This window comes from Engraulis encrasicolus, chromosome 22, assembly GCF_034702125.1.
Source record: "Engraulis encrasicolus isolate BLACKSEA-1 chromosome 22, IST_EnEncr_1.0, whole genome shotgun sequence".
NCBI classification, from domain to species: domain Eukaryota; kingdom Metazoa; phylum Chordata; class Actinopteri; order Clupeiformes; family Engraulidae; genus Engraulis; species Engraulis encrasicolus.
Genome location: NC_085878.1, coordinates 21,528,502 through 21,551,280, shown reverse-complemented (window position 1 = coordinate 21,551,280; position 22,779 = coordinate 21,528,502). Strand labels below are relative to the sequence as shown.

General features: G+C 43.9%; 2 protein-coding genes across 2 annotated transcripts in view; one reads left to right on the top strand and one right to left on the bottom strand.

Annotated features, from left to right (window-relative positions):
- Positions 1–9: 9 nt before the first annotated feature.
- Positions 10–6,447, top strand: purab (purine-rich element binding protein Ab). The gene has a single exon (XM_063188967.1). The coding sequence runs from the start codon at positions 305–307 to the stop codon at positions 1,133–1,135; it is 831 nt and encodes a 276-aa protein (XP_063045037.1). The 5' UTR covers positions 10–304; the 3' UTR covers positions 1,136–6,447.
- Positions 6,448–7,440: 993 nt separating this feature from the next.
- Positions 7,441–22,779, bottom strand: part of psd2 (pleckstrin and Sec7 domain containing 2) — a 54,812-nt gene continuing 39,473 nt past the window's right edge. Inside the window, exons 8-17 of the mRNA XM_063189059.1 lie at positions 21,805–21,917; positions 21,373–21,431; positions 18,585–18,674; positions 17,503–17,546; positions 16,490–16,677; positions 16,248–16,318; positions 14,805–14,962; positions 14,120–14,264; positions 13,129–13,272; positions 7,441–10,959 (exon numbers count right to left, since the gene is read on the bottom strand). Of these exons, the coding sequence (XP_063045129.1) occupies positions 10,732–10,959; positions 13,129–13,272; positions 14,120–14,264; positions 14,805–14,962; positions 16,248–16,318; positions 16,490–16,677; positions 17,503–17,546; positions 18,585–18,674; positions 21,373–21,431; positions 21,805–21,917 (1,240 nt within the window). The 3' untranslated portion in view covers positions 7,441–10,731. The remainder of the gene's footprint in view (positions 10,960–13,128; positions 13,273–14,119; positions 14,265–14,804; positions 14,963–16,247; positions 16,319–16,489; positions 16,678–17,502; positions 17,547–18,584; positions 18,675–21,372; positions 21,432–21,804; positions 21,918–22,779) is intronic.

Sequence of the window (22,779 nt, the reverse complement as noted above, 5' to 3'; positions counted from 1 at the left end):
ACGGTTTAACGAAATGAAACCTGGAATGGTGATACAGAAATGCCTTTGATTCAACTGCAGTGTCTAGATTGTTCTCCATTCTACTGCGCACAGCTGCGCATGTCAGACGCAACTTTGACGCTTTCGACACACCCACAATTACGACCAAATTCTCAGACTCGTTCATTGCAGCAGTCGCTATCATTTCCAACAGCAACCTTGTGTGTCATGTACAGATCTCGCGAGAGCATTAGCTGTTTCTGCTGGCGAACTGAGCTGCAGCAGGCTGAGGCACACTGCGAGAAGGTAAGAGGGGACGCACATCATGGCGGACAGAGACAGTGGCAGTGAGCAAGGAGGATTCGCCACGGGCCCTGGATCCTTCCCGATGCACCCGTCCCGACTCCAACATGACACCGAGGAGCTTGCCTCCAAACGCGTTGACATCCAGAACAAGCGCTTCTACTTGGACGTCAAGCAGAACGCTAAAGGCCGCTTCCTAAAGATAGCCGAGGTCGGGGCCGGGGGAAACAAGAGCCGCCTGACTCTGTCGATGTCAGTAGCTGTGGAGTTCCGTGACTACTTAGGGGACTTCATCGAGCATTACGCCCAGCTCGGCCCTAGTAATCCGGAGACGGTGCAAGACGAACCCCGGCGGGCCCTGAAGAGCGAGTTTCTGGTTCGCGAGAATCGAAAGTATTACATGGATCTAAAAGAAAACCAGAGGGGGCGGTTTCTGAGGATCCGTCAGACCGTGAATCGGGGGCCCGGATTGGGAACTGCACAAGGCCAAACCATAGCTCTTCCAGCCCAGGGACTCATTGAGTTCCGTGACGCGCTGGCTAAACTCATTGATGATTACGGAGTGGACGAGGAGCCCGCAGAGCTACCGGAAGGCACTTCACTCACGGTGGACAATAAGCGCTTCTTCTTCGATGTCGGCTCGAACAAGTACGGAGTGTTCATGCGCGTTAGCGAGGTGAAGCCGACCTACCGCAACTCCATCACGGTGCCCTGCAAAGTCTGGTCCAAATTCGGTGCAACCTTCTGTAAATATGCGGACGAGATGAAGCGCATCCAGGAGCGGAGTAGAGAGAGGAGGGCACGCGAGCTACTACCGGAGGGCCTACATGGAGACGAAGGAGACGAGGACTGATGGATATGAAAAGGATTTTCACACGAGACAGAGGGAGAGAGAACACGACAGAATTACAGAGTGAGAGAGAACGCTGAACGGAAATTGAAATATATACGAGATACGGAATGACATTTAATCAGCCGTTACTGTTATTGTTAAAAGCGCGATAGAAAATTCCAAGGGATCACCCCTACCACAACCTTCACACAGACTTGCAGTCACATCTCACTCATCACCGGAAAATACCCACTTACCCACCAGACTACAGTAAGCCGCTGCTATCAGTAACATTGGTCTATGAACTGTTTTCTGCTCACAAAATGATAATGGACCGGCGATTATGTCACCCCGGTCAGCAGCCAGTTTTGTACACGTCCAGGCCATTGAAATGGGTTCCAAAGTGCAAATTCAAGATGTTATAGTGAAAAAAGAGGATCTATATATAGATATATATTATACATTTTTATGTGTGCTACCGTTTGACTCCAGCACAAATCAAATAATCTAGGAGTTTTATGAAATAAAACTTCAGCATAGAAGTTTACACAGAGTATTATGGTACGCAAAAGCAAGGCCCTGGTATCCGTTTGTGCACTCTGTGCACAGACTTTGGCGGACGCATCAACAAACATCTATCCGGAAAACGAGAAAGAAACGAAAGTAAGCACGCATTTGAAGAATTAGAGGTACTATATTTTATATCGTTCGCCATTAAAAAGGTAGAGACGGCAAACGAGAGCGCCAAGTCAGAGAACACGTTGTAACGATGACTTGTAGTCCTAATATTGAATATCAGTCCACAGCACCGTACCCCCATGGGCAAATGGTATGACAAAAAGTGCTAACTTAGGTATACAAATTATGATTTTGTGAATCAGATATATTTAAATTCTAAACATGCCCACGTTTTCTGTGGGAGTATTCTTTTTTTTTCCTTTATGGGGAGGGGGTATGGGAGGCAGGAGCTGTCCACCAGTGCGAGCTTTGAGTCCAGTTTTGGAAGAGAAGAATCCAGTGGGGGCTGCACGTAATCCCCGCGTGGATCGTCCTCTACGACGTCAAAAAACAACCTGGTGCCTTATCCCTGCTCCACACGTTTACATACTCCACGCGCCCCGACTCTTCCGATCACTGTTTCGTCTTTCTTCGTTTTTGGTTCACTGCAGACGCGTGACCGCGTCATTTGTGGTGCTCCTCTACGGACTTGCCATTAGCAGCCAAACTCAGACACACAAACTCCTCGGCTCTCTCTCTCTGTCTTGTCACCGGGAGAGGCGAGCGGTGATCTATGAAGATCTAGCCGGGCAGTGATGTAAACATGGATGAGACACCCGGAGGGATGGGGGGACACGTAATACTCTGTGTGAAACTAACAGTAAAGTTTTACATGTATGCTGTCCCGTCGGTTTGTGTGGACAGGGGTGTTGGTGCGTGCAGGGGGACAGGGCGTTTTTATGGTGCTACTACCCACGCGCTTCGTGGGTTTTTGCCGGTCTTGCTAAAAAAAATCAGTTTGCTTACCTGTTTGTTTTCGTCGATGTGACATCACACGAAATGTTGTCATATTCCAGCGCATATTCAGTGCTACAATGCTAACATTTCAATATCGCGTGCAATATGGTTGCCTACGTGCCAACCGTGGCATTTTTTGTGTACCGATGGAACCAGTTCTCTCTGTTAGACGCATAGGACTGAATTCATTTTTGAAAATAGATATGTGAAGCACTTCCTGGCACTTATTCCTTTTCAAACACGCAAAATACAAATAGAATTAAATGTATAAATGAACGGATAATAGTTTTCCCAGTGGATAGCCAAGTCCCTGCGTTGCGTAGTGCGCCACAGGCAATAGGTTACCTTTACGCACGGCTGTGGAGACGCACAAAGCCTAGACGTACATCTCTACTCGTGGCTTTTCCCGGCACTTTATGTACGGTGATGAGTTGTGCCTGTGCTCCGACCTGCGACGCAGCGCCAACGCTGCATAAAACCCAGTCACAGGCACTCCACCGGGGGACGTTCCCATGTAGTTCGCTGCTCAAGCGTGTTTGAAACATTCTCACTCTCTCTTGAAGCTCAGAGTTACTGGCACAGTGCTCGGCCAAAAGAGAGGCTTAAATTATATATATATAAAAACATCGAAGAATGTTGTTTAATGAAAACAGTCTAACAGAAAATACGTTTTGTTTTTCTTTACTTATTTTACTCCCTTTATAAACATGCTAACCATTTCCTGGGTTGAAGAAGGCTATGAGCTTTTTGTTCAGCTTCTTAATTTATGCACCTTGTCCTCAGTGGTCCTTTTCATACATGTGAAGCAGCAGCCGTAGACCTATGGCCAGGCTGCCTTGTGTATAGTTACAATATGGGGGCAGAGCTGGCCCAGTTTGGGCCTGGATATGGCACACGTGCAAGCCAGAGGTTATCCAGTGTGCCACCCCAGGCCTCTCTCCTCTCTGGCCTCACACCCACCCACCCAGTTTCTCATTGCAATGCCAGTACGCAGTCTGTGGTAACTCACGGGGGAAAGATCAGACTTGCCATTCAGTGCAGGGCACATTGACCCTTCGTTATGTCCTGCATCGTAGGCCGGGTGTACTTGCATGCATATGTGTAGAGAGAGAGAGAGAGAGAGAGAGAGAGGGCTACTTATAAAGTAAGACGTTCGGCTTCCTCTGAGTTTTTTTTTTTGACCATGATGCACCCATCCCTTTGGAGGACTCTCTCACACACAAACTTGGCTAGCTCCCCCCTTTTCTGTATGGTGTTAGATGTAAAAAAAACTATAGAAAATGGAAACTGGAAACCACCCAGGCTTTTCTCTAACTCTGTGATGGGTGGTACATCCACAGACCACAACAGCAGAGCCATAGCAGGGGGCCATTAAGAAACATGAGACAAAACACACAAGAAGAAACACAACATACATTTGTACAGAAATGCCTCTGAAAATGCTCAAAAACATACGCACATCTTTTATTTTCTAAGTGATTCTTTAAAAAGAGACTTTTTTTTTGCTTATCCTTAAGGTGCTTAAATGGCACTAAAACAGCTCTTTCTTTTTCTGTGTGTGTGCGTGTGTATGTGTGTGTGTGTGTGTGTGTGTGTGAGCAACTGAACAGCACTACGGGTGCTTTTCTTAGTGCACACTGCCTGGCTTAGAAGCAGTGCAAAAGAGGAGACCAATCAAAATCAGATGTTATGATTGTTTCCATAGCAACGACCTCTGACCTCCCCTTAGGTGGAGCCTGTATAGCCAGAGATGTCTGTGCTGCCCTCCGCGCTGCGACAGTACAGTGATGATGATGCTTGGTCCTTTTCTTGAGCTGTAAAAAACGTGTTGTGGTGGCACTTTGTTTCCTTTTTGGTGTTAGTCAAAAAAAAAACCTTCTAGAGGTGCTTCTTCTGCTCTCTCCTGCCATTGCCTGTCTCTGTATGTGTTTGTGGGTCTCTTTACGTGTGTAGGTGCTGACAAACAGATCAGTGATGGCTGATCTGGAGTACAAAAAAATAAATAAGATTTTAAAATCCTATAATGAGCTCAGATAGTCAAGAGAAAACCCACGAGAGCAAAAAAAGGTGCATTTTAACAACATTCTAGGATAGCGTGTGTGAGAGCGAGAGTTTTGTGCGAAAGAAAAACAAAACCCTGTTGTAGAGGAGAGCATTTTCATGGACAGAACTGGGCACACTCTCACCTGTCGCCTGTTCTCTGTGTTTCCCTGAGTCCCCTCTCTCAGTTCTTCCCCGACGTGTTGGCACTCTCTGAAGAGGCATTCCTTTCCAAACAGGCTGACGGGGGTTATGGCCCCCCACTCGTCCTTTCTGTTGATGCCAATGCATCAGTTTCCATGTTTGTGTTGACTAAATGATTTGCGAGGGTGTAACGTGTGTGTGTGCGTGTGTGTGTATGTGTGTGTGTGTGTGTGTGCGCGTGTGTGCGCGCGTGTGTGTGCGCGCGTGCAAGAGCTGAAGATCTCCACAGTGATTGTTACTGGCCAATGCTCCACGAACTCTCCCAGACAGAAGGGATGTCATGAAATACTTCCGTGGCGTTTCACTCCCACTCAGCACCGGGGCTCCAGACTACAGCAAGACTACAGGCCTCAGTGGGGGGTGCCGGGGGGTGAGCGTATTAGTGGTGTGATGGGGTGGTTGTATGAGATGGGAGGGGCCGGGGGCAGTATCGGTTCTAAGAGGCAGAGGTCCACTGCACAAGGACATCTCACACATATCCTCTGTCATGCTTCTTTTAAACCCAAACAAATGTGTTGTACTTTCAAAAAAAATCTCTATATAAATATAAATATGAATATATATATGGCCTGTGGTGTGTGTGTATATATGGTTTGTTACATATGATGCTCCTCTTTATGGAAAAAGATAACATATAGATATATCTCTCTATATAAATATATATAAAATATAAATATATAAATCCATACAGGAAAAGCATATTGCTGTTTCTTTTTTCTTTCTTTGAATTTTGTACTTAACAGAAGCATTGAATCAAATGGATGAATACTTGCACTTTAAATGTATTAAGAAAAGTAAAAAAAAAATCTGCATATTATTTTTGATAGGAGAATCTCACATTTAAAGAAACATGAAATTACTTTCCAGGCTATGTGACAATTTACTGTCGGGCAGAAATGTATCAAGCTCTTCTTCCTTCCTGAAGTCTATTTTGTGTGTGTTGGAGCTGGTTAACTGAACTCAACTGCATGGTGACGCAGTAGTGAAGACTCTTCTTTTCTCTAGTTGGTTTGAAAAAGAAAAAGAAAATCAAACAAAAAAATTACAAAAAAAACTTAAACAAAAAAATCCTTAAAAAAACAAATTTGTCTGATGATTAAAACAACTGTGATCAACAAACTCATGCATCCATGTTTAACTTTTCTCACTATTCTAGAGTATTCCTTATTTTTTGTTTCCCTTTTTCTTCTCACATGAATATGGTGCTTAAATTGGCTTAGAACTATTCAAATCTGTACTCTTAATTGTCATAGACATCATCACCATTACTACCATCGTTGTCAGCGGGATAAGCTGTATCTTACTGTTTTTTCTCCATTCCTTGCTGTTTGTGTATCCTCACCACTTAATGAAGTTTCTGTTGTTGGTAAACGGTGTGTTTTGTACAGGTACAATGTTTTCTGAGTTGGAGAGCCCTCTTTTTTGTCTGAAAATGACTAATTGCAATAAAACATTCATTCCTCCCAAAGATGCTTCTGTTGTTTTGGGTGTTCTGAGGAGTTGTGGAGTCAACCAAATGAATTGTTACATGGAGGGACGATGTGTAAGATCGGATCAGATATGAGTCTGACCACCTGTTATGACAGCCAAGTTTGTTTAATCTTTCTTTCTTTTTTTCTTTTTTTCTTTCTTTCTTTCTTTCTTTCTTTCTTTCTTTCTTTCTTTCTTTCTTTCTTTCTTTCTGTTAAGTCTTCATGAGAATCATTACATATCATGCATTACAGGTGAAAGTTGCGCCTATTAATCTGTTCAATCTTGATGGGAAACAATCAAGGGGTTCTAAGTGTCTGTAATAGAGGTTTAAGATACATACACAATGTATGGACACATGTATGACCATCCTAAATGATAGATTGGATAATCATCCAGTTTTGCCAATTAGGCCATGGCAGGGCATCACAAAATGATGACAGAATTCCAAGTATTTTTTGTCATGCGAGTCTGTGGTTGTCAGCCCAAGGTTTTGTATCAACAAAGGATATACCGCCCTCTACTGACATGGCATGGGTGGTACTGTTAGACTTCACAATGGGAAATGATCTCCAACCAAAGCTTTAGTATCTTATTTCCGAATGGTTGATATTGGATAAGCCAATTTCATAACTGCAGCTCACAGCTACATAAAGCGTAAAAACTAAACAAATATTTAATCACTCTGGAGAATATTTCAACCTCTAGACATCTTAATTATAATGATTCAACACACCTTGTACGTAACTGGGCATCTGAACAATTTGTTCTAATGTTGCGTTCATCTATTTTTGGACTGCCTGCTTGCTTATAAATATTGTTTTTCTCCAGAACTACCCTACTTTTGTTCATCAGAGATCCGTAATGACTCTGAATGTTAATAAGCTAATTGAATTGCCAAATTTCGCGTAGGCTATAGGAACTGTCCATGGTCCTGAAAGAACGCGCAATTACACGGCATTGTAAAGCGACACATATAGGAACTATCCACGGTCCTGAAAGAGCGCGCAATGACGCGGCATTTTAAAGCGACATATAGTGGAGTACAATAGATGTTTACCAAGGTCAACTCATCTCAAAGGGCCTGGACTGTCAAATAATACACTTTTAATTAAAAAGTACACAATAACATGTGATAGAAAGTAGTGATAAACCAAATGTTCCATGTTCACGACATTGTTTTCCTATATATATAGCCTGATCTGATGTTTATAGCGGCTGTTCCTATTGGACAACTTGAAATAGTGGTAATGTAGGTAAGACATTGATTGACCAATATAATAGAGACCAGACACGTTTGTTAAAAAAAATGACTTTTATGTGGCACTTTTACTTGTCAGCGGCAAAGGCGCTATTGTGTCCTAACATGTAACAAATAGCCATGACCGATCAAATAAAAACTTCACCCCCGAGGAAGCGTAACAACAGACTGCCCAAAAACAAAGAGAACGCGGTCAGAGGTTGGATTACTTCAGCCAAAACTTCCCCTTGTCAAAGCGAGATTAAACAAAGACGGACCATCACAGTCTCTAGAACAACAGCGTTTGCTTGCTACACTAAATTTCGGGGGAAGTCAAATTAGCACAACAGCCGGGAAGGGATGCTTAATAAGAAGAGAATAACAAAGCCGTTACTAATAATGGTGTATAAAAAAGCACTTCTACTTTCACCCCAGATCTTTCCCGAACTGGAAGAACAAAAAAAGCTCGCTTCGCGCGCATAGTGCGCTTAGTGCTATTTGGCCTAATCAAGCCAAGCAGTGCGTGTCCTACGAGGGTTAGTGGCACGGGCGGGCAGGGAAGGGCGTCCAGTGTCGCAGTGGAAGACTCCAGAACAGCAGTACCATTTGACGCCCAGCGCCGTGGAGCCCAGACTCAACTGATCCCCTGGTGTCCCCTCTGCACAAGGTGCGAGATGATTGGTCTCAACGTCTGTCCTGGCGGCTACATTCCTCTGGACTATGAAATGATGAAGGTAAGAGTGAGCATGGGGGCAGTCCCGCTGCAAATGTTAAATATTTTCACCTCTTCTTCTGTTCAAATAACATATTACAATGTTACCATGAAATAACGGATCTTCACTAGACTGTAGGTCAGTATTCTATGAGGGTAGGGTGGTGGTGGGGAATTGTATACCATTACTACAGCCATACTACAAAAGTCACAGTCCATTTTAGCATTCCGTTTTATAGGATATGTGATCTTTTTTTCCACAGATTACCAGAGGATAGACCATTTCAGTCAACAAACAGTAGGTACTGTTGATGCATTTCATAGTAGTAGACAGTGGTACAATGGTCAGCCATGAGAGAATGAAACTCCTATGATCAACAGACACACACACACACACACACACACACACACACACACACACACACACACACACACACACACACACACACACACACACACACACACACACACACACACACACACACACACACACACACAGGCGTTCATAAACCATAAACCACTCTTTTTTCAATCAACATTACAGGAACCTCCTATCTTACAACCCGTGCATCCGTTCTCTGACAGCCTCACTCTCCGCAATGCACATATTTGACCTGTCAGAGTCACATCGATATGGGGCATACATGATCAGACACACACAGTAAATGTTGTGGTATTAATTCAACACTTAGAGAGTTCATTTAAGTCCAAATTATGTCAAATCAACTCTCTAAGTGTTAAATGAGCACTGCAGAATTTACAGTGCAGCCTCTCACTTTTTCCACACTTACATAAAATACTTTGCATCTCCAAAAAACCTCCTCGGTCCTTCTCCTTTACGTTCAACGTGCATAAAACAAAGGATGCATCACAACACTTTCTAAACACGGTAAGAGTTTCACCCCATCGGACGTTGATCTTCTGAGGGGGACACCTTAGCTTGAGCAATAAAGAAGTCCCAACAGATGATTTCTCTTATTAGCTCGTCTACGTGGTTGAGGAGTTGTGCTAGTTAGAATGATCTGACTAACTTGGTGAAGGCGTGCTGGAAATTAACAACAGGACTTTTGTTTTCTGAAGATGAAGTGTCAGAGGTCGTTTACACTAGTACCCTATGTAGGGAACAGAAATGTGTAATTCCTGTAGTGCACTACATAGTTAACATACATTTCGAACACGACCAGTTTCAGCGTCGACTCAGCTCCTGCAGGATAATACTATCCCAGCATGCACCACTCTTGCCTACCACAGGAACAAGGTGGCACTGAAAAACATTGCTACCCATAAAGTGGCAGGCTCTACAAGAAACAAACAAACAAACAGACAGACTGACAAACAATAAATAAAAAGAATAAATAAATCTGTATGTTCAGTCCAGAGTTCAGGCTACCTCTTGAATAGCAAAAGTCCACAGGAATTACTACAACGTGTGTGTGTGTGTGTGTGTGTGTGTGTGTGTGTGTGTGTGTGTGTGTGTGTGTGTGTGTACATATGATATAGAATATACTGTATGTGGGTATGCACAGAAGTGTGTGTGTGCGTGTGTGCGTGCTTGTGTGTGAATACCCATCATCTGGGGCTTAACACCTGTGAAAAATGATGCCCACAACAAGTTCCATAACCAGATTTCCACCAGATGAATGTAGTTCCACCAAGCTCCACATGGCGTCCCACTGAGCTACTCCGAGCTACAGTCATCTGCTGAGAGTCAGGTTACCAAATAGTCCCTGCATCAGTTCTGCTTTTGCCCAACTACACGGTGACGGCAATCCCTTCATCTGCAATGCCAGATGTCTGACATCTTTAGGAAATGCCGTCACCATGGTGATGACATCATGGACCTCCCTCCTTGTTGCCCTGGTAACGGTCCTCCGGGACCTGTTCTCTTCATCGTCCTCTGGAGTTTGGCACATCAGTGCATAGAAGTTCATAGCAATGCTGCAACTGGACTGCTAACACAATTTGATAATTATGCTACATTTGTTAAGTTTTGGGATTTTTTTGTTTTGTTTTTTTGCTCGTTAGAGTTCAATTTTCTCTTCTTCTACTCTCATCTTCCTCCACCTGTCCACCACACAGGTACTGATACTTTGGGTACGGGCAAGCAATGTACCTGTGCCGATAGAATGCATCCCAAGTGTGTGTGTGAGGGTGTGTGTGTGTGTGTGTGTCTGTGAATGCTATGTTTGTAATGGGAAAAGTTTATTATCACATTTGCATGGCACTGTTAACTTATATGTAGGTGGTTTATGACCTGGATGCAGTTTGTGCTATGTGTGAGGAAATGCATTGGAATCTGTTTTTGTACATGAGTGTGTGTGTGTGTGTGTGTGTGTGTGTGTGTGTGTGTGTGTGTGTGTGTGTGTGTGTGTGTGTGTGTGTGTGTGTGTGTGTGTGTGTGTGTGTGTGTGTGTGTGTCTGTCTGTGTGTGTGTGTTTAGGTGGGCGGAGGTGTCCGTGGCGTGCTCCTGCCATTGAGGCCGTGGCTGTGACTGTGGCTGTGGTGTCCGGGGCTGATGTGGGGGCTGGACTGGGTCTTGCGCAGGATTCCGTCTCGCGCGGCAGCCTCTCCGCTCAGCACGCAGGCCTCCAGCCGGTCCAGATCATCCGTCTCCAGCCGCAGCTTGGCCCCCAGTAGGGAGGAGTAGGTCTCATAGCGGCCCCTCTGCAGCAGAGCAGGGGAGGCGTTACAGGAGATCACAAACATGTTTTTCATACATGCACACAGACACAGACGCGGACACACACACATGCGTGCACACACACACGCACCCACGTACGTACACATACACATACGGATGTGTGCATGTGCAAACACACGCACACACACACACACACACACACACACACTCAAGGCTCAAAAAGAACTCAATGTTCATTCATTTTTTGTCGTTGCATTATTATTTTTGATGAACCCTTGTGAGGTGTTTGGGTCATTTTGACCTGTTTTCAGTTTTTTACTTGAGAAAAATAGTATCAGTTATTATTCTTTCACACTGAGAGTCACTGGCTTTGGCTCATTTTCTGTGAGGAACATGAATCTGAAAATTGCTAACCCCCCTGCACATTTCTATTACACAGGAGATGTTCCCGGGTCTTTTTGACCCGTACCATATTGGGGGGCTGATACATCAATATTGTTTTAACTCTTTGATACAATACTGATTACATATTGAGTAGACAAGGCAGAGGGTGACTTATGTGGAAAAAGGAGTGCAGATATTGTTCGGTGGTCTAGTTGTGTACCAGTGTTGCAACCTTGCGCGAGGAGAGTACCAGTGGTTAAATTCAAGAGCTTGGATTGAGTTTACTCACTCTCTTCACTGTCTCCTTATCTTTCTCTCTCTGTACCTCTCACTCTCAAAACATATACACAGGAATTCACAAGCAGGATGAAGGGAACATGAGGATGAATATGAGTTATGATTTTTTCACCCTTTTTAAATTATTTTTCTATATGACCCTAACACCTTCTATGTAACAAAAACTCCTTAAAAGGGTTATGGATATGACTGTTAAAATCCTTGTGTTAAAAAATGATAGAAGTTATCATGGACACCGCCTTATGGCTGGTTATGGCTGGTTATGACCTCTTCATACTGTCTTATGAGATAGGTCTTTGAAAGCTTTCTTAGCTATGATTTAGAAAAAAGAAGCAGGATTACAAGATGTTTATTTCACAGCCGACAGGTGTTTATGTGCTTTTTAAAAAACACATAATTTCATGCTACACACAAAGAAAGTAGATCTAACAAGAAGCGTCATTTTGTTTCTTTTCCGGTATCCACTTTATGTCGGGTGAACGCCCCTTTAGGAGACCTTCGGTTAGGAGACCTTCGGAGTCCTGAGGTTGAGAATCAATGAAGTCCCCTTAGCGCTGTAGATGGCGGTAGCGCCCGTCGTGTGCAAACACCACGAAAAGAGAAGAAGAAGGAGGGACAACGCCCCCTTAGGAGACCGAATTTTGAGCACTGGCTTTTGCATTGAGTGGGCGTGTTTCGATTCCTCTTTATTAAATATCCAACCTCTTTGCTACACATGTATCTCCTCCACTCACTCCTCTATCACGCTTCCTCTCCTTTTTCCTACTGCTGTTTGTAACAAGAGCATAGCTGGTTACATCGCCCTCTAGTGCTCCGGGAAGAACCTTTTCCATTTGTTTTCCTAAATATTTGTTAATGGGCTTTTACTAAGCCTTTGTTGAGATCATAGGACAGTCCAAGATGGTGACAGGAAATGAGTGGCAGAGAGAGATGGGGCCACACCTGGGTCCCCGGCGTTAATATTTGGCGCAATAGGCTGCCGAGCCACGTCACCTCAACCTGTTTCATTTTTAAAATAAGTCTACAATCTTGCAAGCGCTACAAGAAATTGTCTACTGTCAGTTGTACTCTACTGGTCTTTAACTGATTAGTGCTGTGAAGGCATTTCAATTATATGTCATGTGATGTGTTACTGTGCCTTTGGCCACTATCTGAAATGCATGTGGCCTTGAAAATAACGTTTCCAAAATCATTTCAATGCTTCATGAAGTTGTAAACGAGTGAAGTAGTGTGTATCCTTTGGATACAGTGCATTCCCTTCAGTAATATGATATTGGGCATATAAAATGTAATGCAAGACAAGAGATGTCCAGCAGCACAACGCCTTTAAGATGTCAAATCACACACACACACACACACACACACACACACACACACACACACACACACACACACACACACACACACACACACATAGACAGACAGAGAGAGAGAGAGACAGACACAGACACACACACACACACACACACACACACACACACACACACACACACACACACACACACACTGACCTCATAGGCAAGGTAGTGTTCTTTGAGCCGGTGCTCCTCGTAGTCTTTGCTCTTGGGGGAGAGCTCGGAGCTGCTCCTTCGATGCTCCTCAAGCTCCAGGGAGATCTGCTTCACCTTATTCTCATGCGAGCGCAGCTGGTCCTCCTGCCATGCACACACACACATACACACGCATGCATTCACACACACATGCACGCGCACACACACACACACACACACACACACACACACACACACACACACACACACACACACACACACACAAACACACACACACACATACACACTTGGACTTATAGTGCTATTGCACTGTGTGTGTGTGTTAAGTGAAAATGTATTTCCCAACATATTTGAAATTAACTTGAAAGATTTATTTGAGTTTTTCCATCAGCTTTTGTAAGTTGGGAAAGGTAAGGTAGGATAGGGTAACTTTTTATTGGTTTTGGATATTGGGTAGGGTAGTGTTGTATCTCCAAATAAAACACACCAAGCATACAGTACACACCAAGCATTCCCATGTCTTGCTCTTTACTTTGTCAGATAATTCAGGCAGCACATTGCAGGCAACAGCTAGCAGATGCCATTACTGCAAGTGTGAAGCTAGGTATAATACTCAGTAAGGCATTGTCAGCAGTTACAGTCACTTATCAACACTGTCTCTGATTACAATGTGCCACCTAGTGGACAATAATCAATATACACTAAACATGTTCTACAGGTAAACTGAAGCAAACACATTCAAATTTAGACTACAGGAATCCCAATATAGTACTAAGATATCAATGGTAGGATAACTATTAATACTTAATTGTGATGGAGGATGTATTCCCTCAACACGACAAGAGTAGTACCAACAAGCCAACAGATCCTTTTTCACAATGTTGTGTGTGTGTGTGTGTGTGTGTGTGTGTGTGTGTGTGTGTGTGTGTGTGTGCGTGTGCGTTTGTGTGTGTGTGCGCGTGCGCGCGTGCGTGCGTGCGTGCATGTGTACCTGGTTTAGTCTGGTGCCAGATGATGGCAGTATTGGTCGGCCAAACTTCTTCATGGAGCCGATGGCTGCAGGGAAGGCGGGAGCAGAGAAGAGCGCGGCCACCATGTTTATCCTGAAGATCCACGACAGCATCTCCTCTTCACTCCTGCACACACACACACACACACACACACACACACACACACACACACACACACACACACACGCGCACACATACACACACACACACACACACACACACACACACACACACACACACACACACACACACACACACACACACACACACACACACACACACACACACACACACACCAGATAAGGGAGAAAATTGGAAGTGTAAATTGGCTGGATGAAGTGTGAGGTGGTCTTAGTAGTGATGTAGTAGTAGTTGACTGAACAGAGCTTCTCCCAGCCACCCGGGCACCGACTTATAGCAGTGTCAATTCCTAAATGCCAAGGTCAATTCCTAGGCAATTCCTAGAACTATTCATATCATAACACACACACACATATACGCATGCATGAACACACACCCAAACATGCGCATGCAGGTACGCACTCACTCACTCACTCACTCACTCACTCTCTCTCTCTCTCTCTCTCTCTCTCTCTCTCTCTCTCTCTCTCTCTCTCTCTCTCTCTCTCTCTCTCTCTCTCTCTCTCTCTCTCTCTCTCCTCTTACGGAGCCTGGAAGAGGTAGACCCTCCAGTCGGAGGTCTTCAGCTTGAGGACGTTGGGTCTCTTGCTGTAGTCGGTGGCCTGGGTGGCCAGACCATGGTGCACACGCACCGCATTCTTCAGGTCCACCTCCGATAGGTCCTTATCAGGCTTATACTCATCCTGAACACAACACAAAAACACACGCATTACACTGGGGGAAACATACACTGAACATCTTTTATTATGCTTTCACATTGCTGAATGTTGGTTAGCCTGTGTAGTAGCTATTGTGAGTGGTGTGTGTGTGTGTGTGTGTGTGTGTGTGTGTGTGTGTGTGTGTGTGTGTGTGTGTGTGTGTGTGTGTGTGTGTGTGTGTGTGTGTGTGTGTGTGTGTGTGTGTGTGTGTGTTTAAATGGGTGCAACTTCTATAAAGGACTGTATAGCGTGACATGACAGACTGGTCAACATTATATCAAAAGGAAGCACAGGAACTTTCAACACAAATACACACAAATTGTGCAGAGCGCATGTACTGATTCAGCTATAGTCATGGTGACACCCTTACAAGCAACATTCCCAACACATCAGACATCACCGGACATCACCATTAAACCAGTGCTAGACAAAGTAAACAAAACAAAGTAAACAAAGAGGACAAAAGTAAAAAAAAGAAACAGTTTCTTTCCAACACAGGTAACTTATCTGAGTAAAAAGTAGACCAATGTACTCGTCTTACGATAAGCTGATTCTGCACAGGTTGGGTTGAGTTTGTGGTGGGTCCTTGTTAGGTTTTTATTGTTTTTCAGTAATAACAAAGTCTATCTCAATAGGTAGGTAAAATGGAGTAATTGGTGTAACAGCTATGTAATATCATGTGCTACTGTTGTAATTACACCACGAAAGTACTTACTTTGTCCACCACTGCATTAAACTGTAGATACTGACAATAAAAATGTCTCCTTTGTGGAAGTAGCTTTTCCCTTTACATGGACACTCAAAGATCCTAAAATACCAGACACTCACGGATGTGGTCACAAATCAAGGTTTCAACTGTAGGCTTATTGTTATTCTATTTGGCAGCCTAGGACATGTACATAGGCTTGCATTGTGTGGACTACAGCTCTGTGGACTTAATAAGGACAATTAAAAAAGGACTGCTAAATACTGCTCAATCTCCGCAACAATTGGTAGCTTAGCAATATGGCGAAGGAGGTGCCATGTCTACCCCTAAACAACTTAAATTAACCAGGCCATTCTGACCTAGTGTAATGTATTGTATAGGACTATGTTTCTGATCAGTCCTTACTCACTGCTATGAAATTTGCTTCCAGCACTATTTAGATTTGTATCGGTGCCTTTATGCTGAGATCCAAATAAAAGCATTAAATGTGTGTGTGTGTGCGTGCGTGGGCGTGTGCGTGCAGGTGTGCATGTGTGTGTATGAGTGCGCAGCTGCAGCACATACCTTTTGCAGGTACAGGATCATCCCCTTCAGCACAGCATAGAATTTCTTCCAACCGCGACGACCTCTAGGGGCTACAGAGAAAAGATACAAATACCCAGATATTCATATGCTCATACTTGCAGTAATCACTTCCCCCCTACACACACACACACACACACACACACACACACACACACACACACACACACACACACACACACACACACACACACACACACACACACACACACACACACTCTTACTGCGTTTGCCATCCATGTCAGCGTGACTCTTGCGTGTCAGGACTCCATGCTTGTAGGTGACAGCGTTGACCAGCAGTGGAATGGCAATGAATGGATTGTTACCGTCTGTTACCCGGACAACCCTCTTGCCCCCCTCGCAGTGATCCTCCACCAGCTCAGACAGACTCTTCCTCAACTCCTCTTCTTCACTGGAAGGACATAAAAATACATGTGCCATTAAAGCAGGAACACACATACACTCCCGGAAACACTATACATGTATACACACCAGGGCTTGACGTCCACTTTTTTGTTCATTGGCCACTGTGGCTAGTGGTAACTAGCCATTTAGCCTTTCTGCTAGCCAGAATTTTGTTGACGGTTTTTTTTTCTTTAGAACATTCTTGCATTTAAGTACAAACAATTGATTATTATTATGATGCAACCACTGTGATTCGTCACACAAAAGAGCTAGTTACCTGTCAAAGTGGCTAGTGAGACTGAAATTGTTAGGAGCCACGGCCAAGTTTTACCTGCATTTGGCCGGTTGGCAGGTGCCAATGTCAAGCCCTGATACACACTAACAACACTATGTGTGCACGTATAGTATGAGCATGAAGAAACATACACCCACACACTCTGACACACACCCACTCACTCTCTCACTCTCTCTCACACACACACACACACACACACACACACACACACACACACACACACACACACACACACACACACACACACACACACACACACACACACACACACACACAGAGGCACACACACACACACACACACACACACACACACACACACACACACACACACACACACACACACACACACACACACACACACACACACACACACACAGAGGCACACACACACAATATGTACACACACACTGACCATGCACACACACACACACACACACACACACACACACACACACACACACACACACACACACACACACACACACACACACACACACACAATGCCTGCGGTGGTCTAACAGATAGAGATGTACTCACACAGCCCACTCCAACTTTTCGTTCTTTATAGAGTTGTACAGCACCTATAGTTGAGTGCAAACACACACACACACACACACACACACACACACACACACACACACACACACACACACACACACACACACACACACACAGACACACACACACACACACCACACACACACACACACACACACACACACACACACACACACACACACACACACACACACACACACACACACACACACACACACACACACACACACACACACACACACACACACACACAAAACCGCAATGTCAGCAAGAGAGACAGAGAGCGAGGAAGAGATACTGTTGAAGACACGTGTCAAAAAGATAGGGTAACACTTAAAAATAACTACCTGTAAAAACCTTTATAAGCACTTTATACATAATGAACTAATTATCAACAAAATATCAACAAAATGTTTACAAATGTTTATAAATGGGCAAGAAATATTATGTTAACACAGCAGACACAGCACAGTCGCATCGGCATGAATGCAGAAGGCATGAAACCATATCAAACTCACACAGTAGAAGTTGATTCCCACTCCACTGTGCAGTCGTAGTTTGGTTCTTACTCATTTCCAAACATTTGTAAATGCTTTGTTGAATGTTAATTATTATTAAATGTTAATTAAGTCGTTTTGGGGTAGTTAGTTATTCTAAAGTGTTACCAAAGATAGTACCTCAGAATACAGAAAAACCTAGAAACAGAAAAATGTTGGACAAACAGACCAGACAGACCTTGTATACTGTACACACTGCCGTCAAGTGAGAATGAAACAATTCCATGCAGTAACAGTAGATCTGAAATATGAAGCTGTCTACGTATCATAATAAAACAGCATGTGAGACTGTGATAGTATGTCTGTGCCTGCTTGTATGTTTGTGTATGTGACTTGTGTGAGAGAGAGAGAGAGAGAGAGAGAGAGAGAGAGAGAGAGAGAGAGAGAGAGAGAGAGAGAGAGAGAGAGAGAGAGAGAGAGAGAGAGAGAGAGAGAGAGAGAGAGAGAGAGAGAGATGAAGAAACAAGTGTCCATGAGCAGTACTATAAATGTGATTGTCACCACCTTCAGCATTTCCTTGGGGAAATCTTTGCCATCGTTCAGTCCATCGAGGTTACTAATGAATTGTTGGCAGGACATCTTCTTCCCAATATTCTAGAATGACAAACATACAAATACAGTAGGCAGAGTGCACCAGTGAATCAGTGTACTGCACTGGAGTACGAATGGGAGTGCTTTCGAAGTGAGCACATTTTATTTGGTCCAATGTCAATGCTGCAGCAATATCAAATTGGCCACCAGGAGGCAGCACAGGACTGAAGCATTCCTCTCAGCAAATTTTCAGCAGACTGGCAGTCTTATCACCATTCACCACCAGGTGTAATACAATGTAATTTCAGCTGCCAATCACGGTTAAGACTAATGACTGGTGACTAAGACTAATGAACCCCAACCAAAGACAGTCACCAGTAAAACTGAATTAAGCAGAGTGCTCAAGACATCTCAACTAAATATGTTTAGTAATACGTCTAAATCAAGTAAGCCCCGCCACAGTTAAGGATTAAACTCAATGAAGCCAAAGTCAAAAACACACAACTGCTTTGACATGGCAACAGAGGGCACCTTTTAGACATTCAGATTGTTCTGCATCAATGGCCTCGTTTACACAAAACATTTAATGACGAATCAACTCGAACCTAATTCTGCGTCGAAAACATTATGTAAACACTTCACAATTAAGAATTAAAGAACAATGCAATGTAAACCCCATTAAACTATTAAATTCTGAATTATTAATTTGGAATTAATAACATCACACAAACGTGGCCAGTGAGACAAATTTCAAGTGCTATTTCACTGTTGTGAGGCTTCATTCCAGTGCAGACATCCCCCTTCTGTATTTGACATGGCAGTGCATTATGAAGTACACAGCACCAGGTGACACCTGCAGCCAGGGGCAGTCAGCCACAGGAGCACAGATCCAGGACAGTCACATGATCTGATTCTGATCACATTAGACAGCATTCCAATGTCCCACTCAGAAAACAAACACACAGTACATTTTGGTGTTTTAATTCAACACCATTCCAAGTGTTGACTCAAGAGACTGCGAACCCTAACTGAATACATTTACGGTGTTAATTCAATGAGTGTGCGGACTAGTGCTTCCTATAGAATCAACAACACAAATGTTATTGTGCACACACAGGCACGCAAGCACACAAAGACACACAGACACAGACACAGACACAGACACAGACGCACACGCACACACACGCACACTCACACACACACACACACACACACACACACACTCACACACACACACACACGCACACGCACACGCACACACACACACACACACACACACACACACACACACACACACACACACACTAAATTGGAATCCCCTGGAAGCAGCCGAGAGAGAGGGAAGCAACTTACCACCTGTCATCCAGTTGGCAGAGGAAAAGGGGGAAACGAGAGAGGCAGAGAAAGGAGAAAAGGATGGGGAGAGTGCAAGGAGAAAGATGAGTGTTAGAGACAGCAAGTAACAGTTAGTTCTGGAACATTAGAACGGGGCTGAGAGGCGGAAACAATCTGAAAGTGTTGCAGTTCTAAAAGTTGGGAGTGAGTTGTGTGCCATGCACTGCTGCAGGTCTAAGAGAGATGGAGGGAAAGAAATAGCCATAGGCAGGGAAGGGAACGGAAGTAGAGAGAGTATGGGAGAAACGGGGAGGGAGATGGGTTGAGAGTGTAGAACAATAATACACACAGAGGGAGAGAGAGAGAACATATAGAACATCTTCTCTCCCACTGCCATGCATCTGCTGCATGGCTAATATTGTACATTGAGTCACCTCTAGTTTTGCCCTTCATAATGGCGCTCTGAGATTGCAGAAATAGTGTGTAGACGGCTGGTGTATGTGTGTTATTTTAAGGCACATGTGTGTTAGAAAATTGCTACAAAAATGTAAAGCTGCACTTTTGTCTACAGTACAGTAAAACTGCATTTAAGTCGGTCCAGCCTTGGCTCAATCATCTGGGCACTTGATGGCTACACCGTTGACCCAGGTTCAATTCTGACCCGAGGTCATTTGCTGAGCCTTCCCTGTATCTCTCTCACCCCACTCATTTCCTGTCTCGCTGTAACTGTCACAATAAAAGCATAAGCATGGGTCTATAGTGTCAAAGCATTCAGGCAAAAACTGAAGACACGGCACTGCACTATGCAGTGCACAATCCATCCCACTAAATGTGTTCTATGTACTATATTGGGTTCTATTTACCACATTGGGCCCACTTGTGGAAGTAGGTACTTACTGATTATTTACATTGTTGTCTCTATTGCATAGTTTCTATATTCATATACTGAATGTACACTAGGACTACTGCATATCTATGCTGTCTGTTGAATGTATGGAGAGCTGATATCTAGCCTGACCACTAAAATGAATTCGAAAAAATACATTGAAAAAATCTGACAGACTGGGGTAAGGGAGACAGAAATCTATAGAGGGTGTAGAGATGAGGAGAGGGATCACAAGGATGTGAGTGGAGGATAGAGAAAGCCAAGGAATGATGGAATGATGAGAGGGAAGATCTTGTGGGTGAGAGATGAGAGCGACAGACAGAGATGAAAAGATGAATGATGAGACAGGAGTGAAGACGGATATGAGTGACAGGACAGCTATACATGCCCAAAAGAGTGTGTGTGTGTGTGTGTGTGAGTGTGTGGGTGCGTGCGTGCGTGGATGCGTTCGGGTGTGTGTGCATGTGTGCGTGTGTGCATGTGCTTGGCTTGTGCGTGTGTGTAACAGTACAAACGGAGGAGAGACTGGTTCATACTTACATGTCCATGCAAATCTGTGTTCAGTAGCATGAGAGCACAGGTAAGTGTATGGGCACCATCTATTGGACACAAACAGAGACACCCACTGAGTATACTAGTCCATACAACTAAACATTAAGTTAGTAGCACATTATCTCATTATACACAATAGATATGTATGTCCTATATATTACTATGTAACTGGCTGCATTGTATGCATGGACTCATATGTGGATGCCTGTGGATCTGATTGTGTGTATGTCAATATACACAGTGTGTGCACATAGATGCTGGTCCTGCTTGCGTTACAGCCTTTTCCTCTACCCAGGTACTCTCCTTCTGACATGTGTCTCTTTCACACTCTTGCTGACATTACAGTTGTGTGTGCTGATGCCTGTGTGCGCGTGCGTGCATGTATGTGCGTGTGTGTGTGTGCGTGTATTTGTGACCTACCTTCTGATGTGGGTGTGTCAGGATTACAGCTGCAGAACCTTTTGGAGAAGTGCACCAGTACCCTCTCCCTCTCCTGTGTCTCCCCCATCAGGGGAAAGGCCTTGAGGAAGTTCCTACACAACACACAGATAGACAGATACTGTAGACATAACACTCCTCTATTGTAGTGGCTGCAGTCATGGACTATGGGATGGGGATTTTTGATCACTGGTCCAAATCTAGAGGTGGAAAGAGTACAGAACAATTGCACTCAAGTAAAACTATCTTTACTTTGCTTGAGTCCTACGTAAAAGTGAAAGTAGCCATCTACAGTATATCACGAAAGTGAATACACCCCTCACAGTTTTTCAGATTTTTGAGTATATCTTTTCATAGGAAAGCATTACAGAAATTTCACTTTGACTCAATGATTAGTGACCTTTTAACAACTTATTTAGCCGCTTAAATTTCTTTTTCACTCAGAAAAAAACAAAATACAGCCATTAATGTTTGAACATGTACTCACAAAAGTGAGTACACCCCAGATTAAAATCCGGTAGAGAAGGGGCTGTGTTGGCTCGAATCGTCTCGAAATGAAACGAAATGAAAATGGATGAAAAGGGAGGTCATCAGTGTGCGTTTCAACCTTTCTTTGCATTGAACTTTTACATTTTGAGTCTGCATCTGTCTTAAATAGATTGGTGTGAGATTTGAATGCAATCCTATGGAGAATATCTTGATCTGCTTCAGTAGTCACAGTGCATGTTGACATGCATGTTTCTTTTAGGTGTATTTCAGATTGCCAATGTTGACAGCATTCATGCATCCCCAAACCATGTCAGTCCCACCACCATGCTTGGCTATTGAGAGGATACACTTTTTCGTAAAACTCACTTGTTTACCACCACACATGCTTGTCACCATCTAAAGCAAATTTGTTTATCTTGGTCTCAAGAGAGATGAACAGACCAAGGATATGGATCACTGGAACCATGT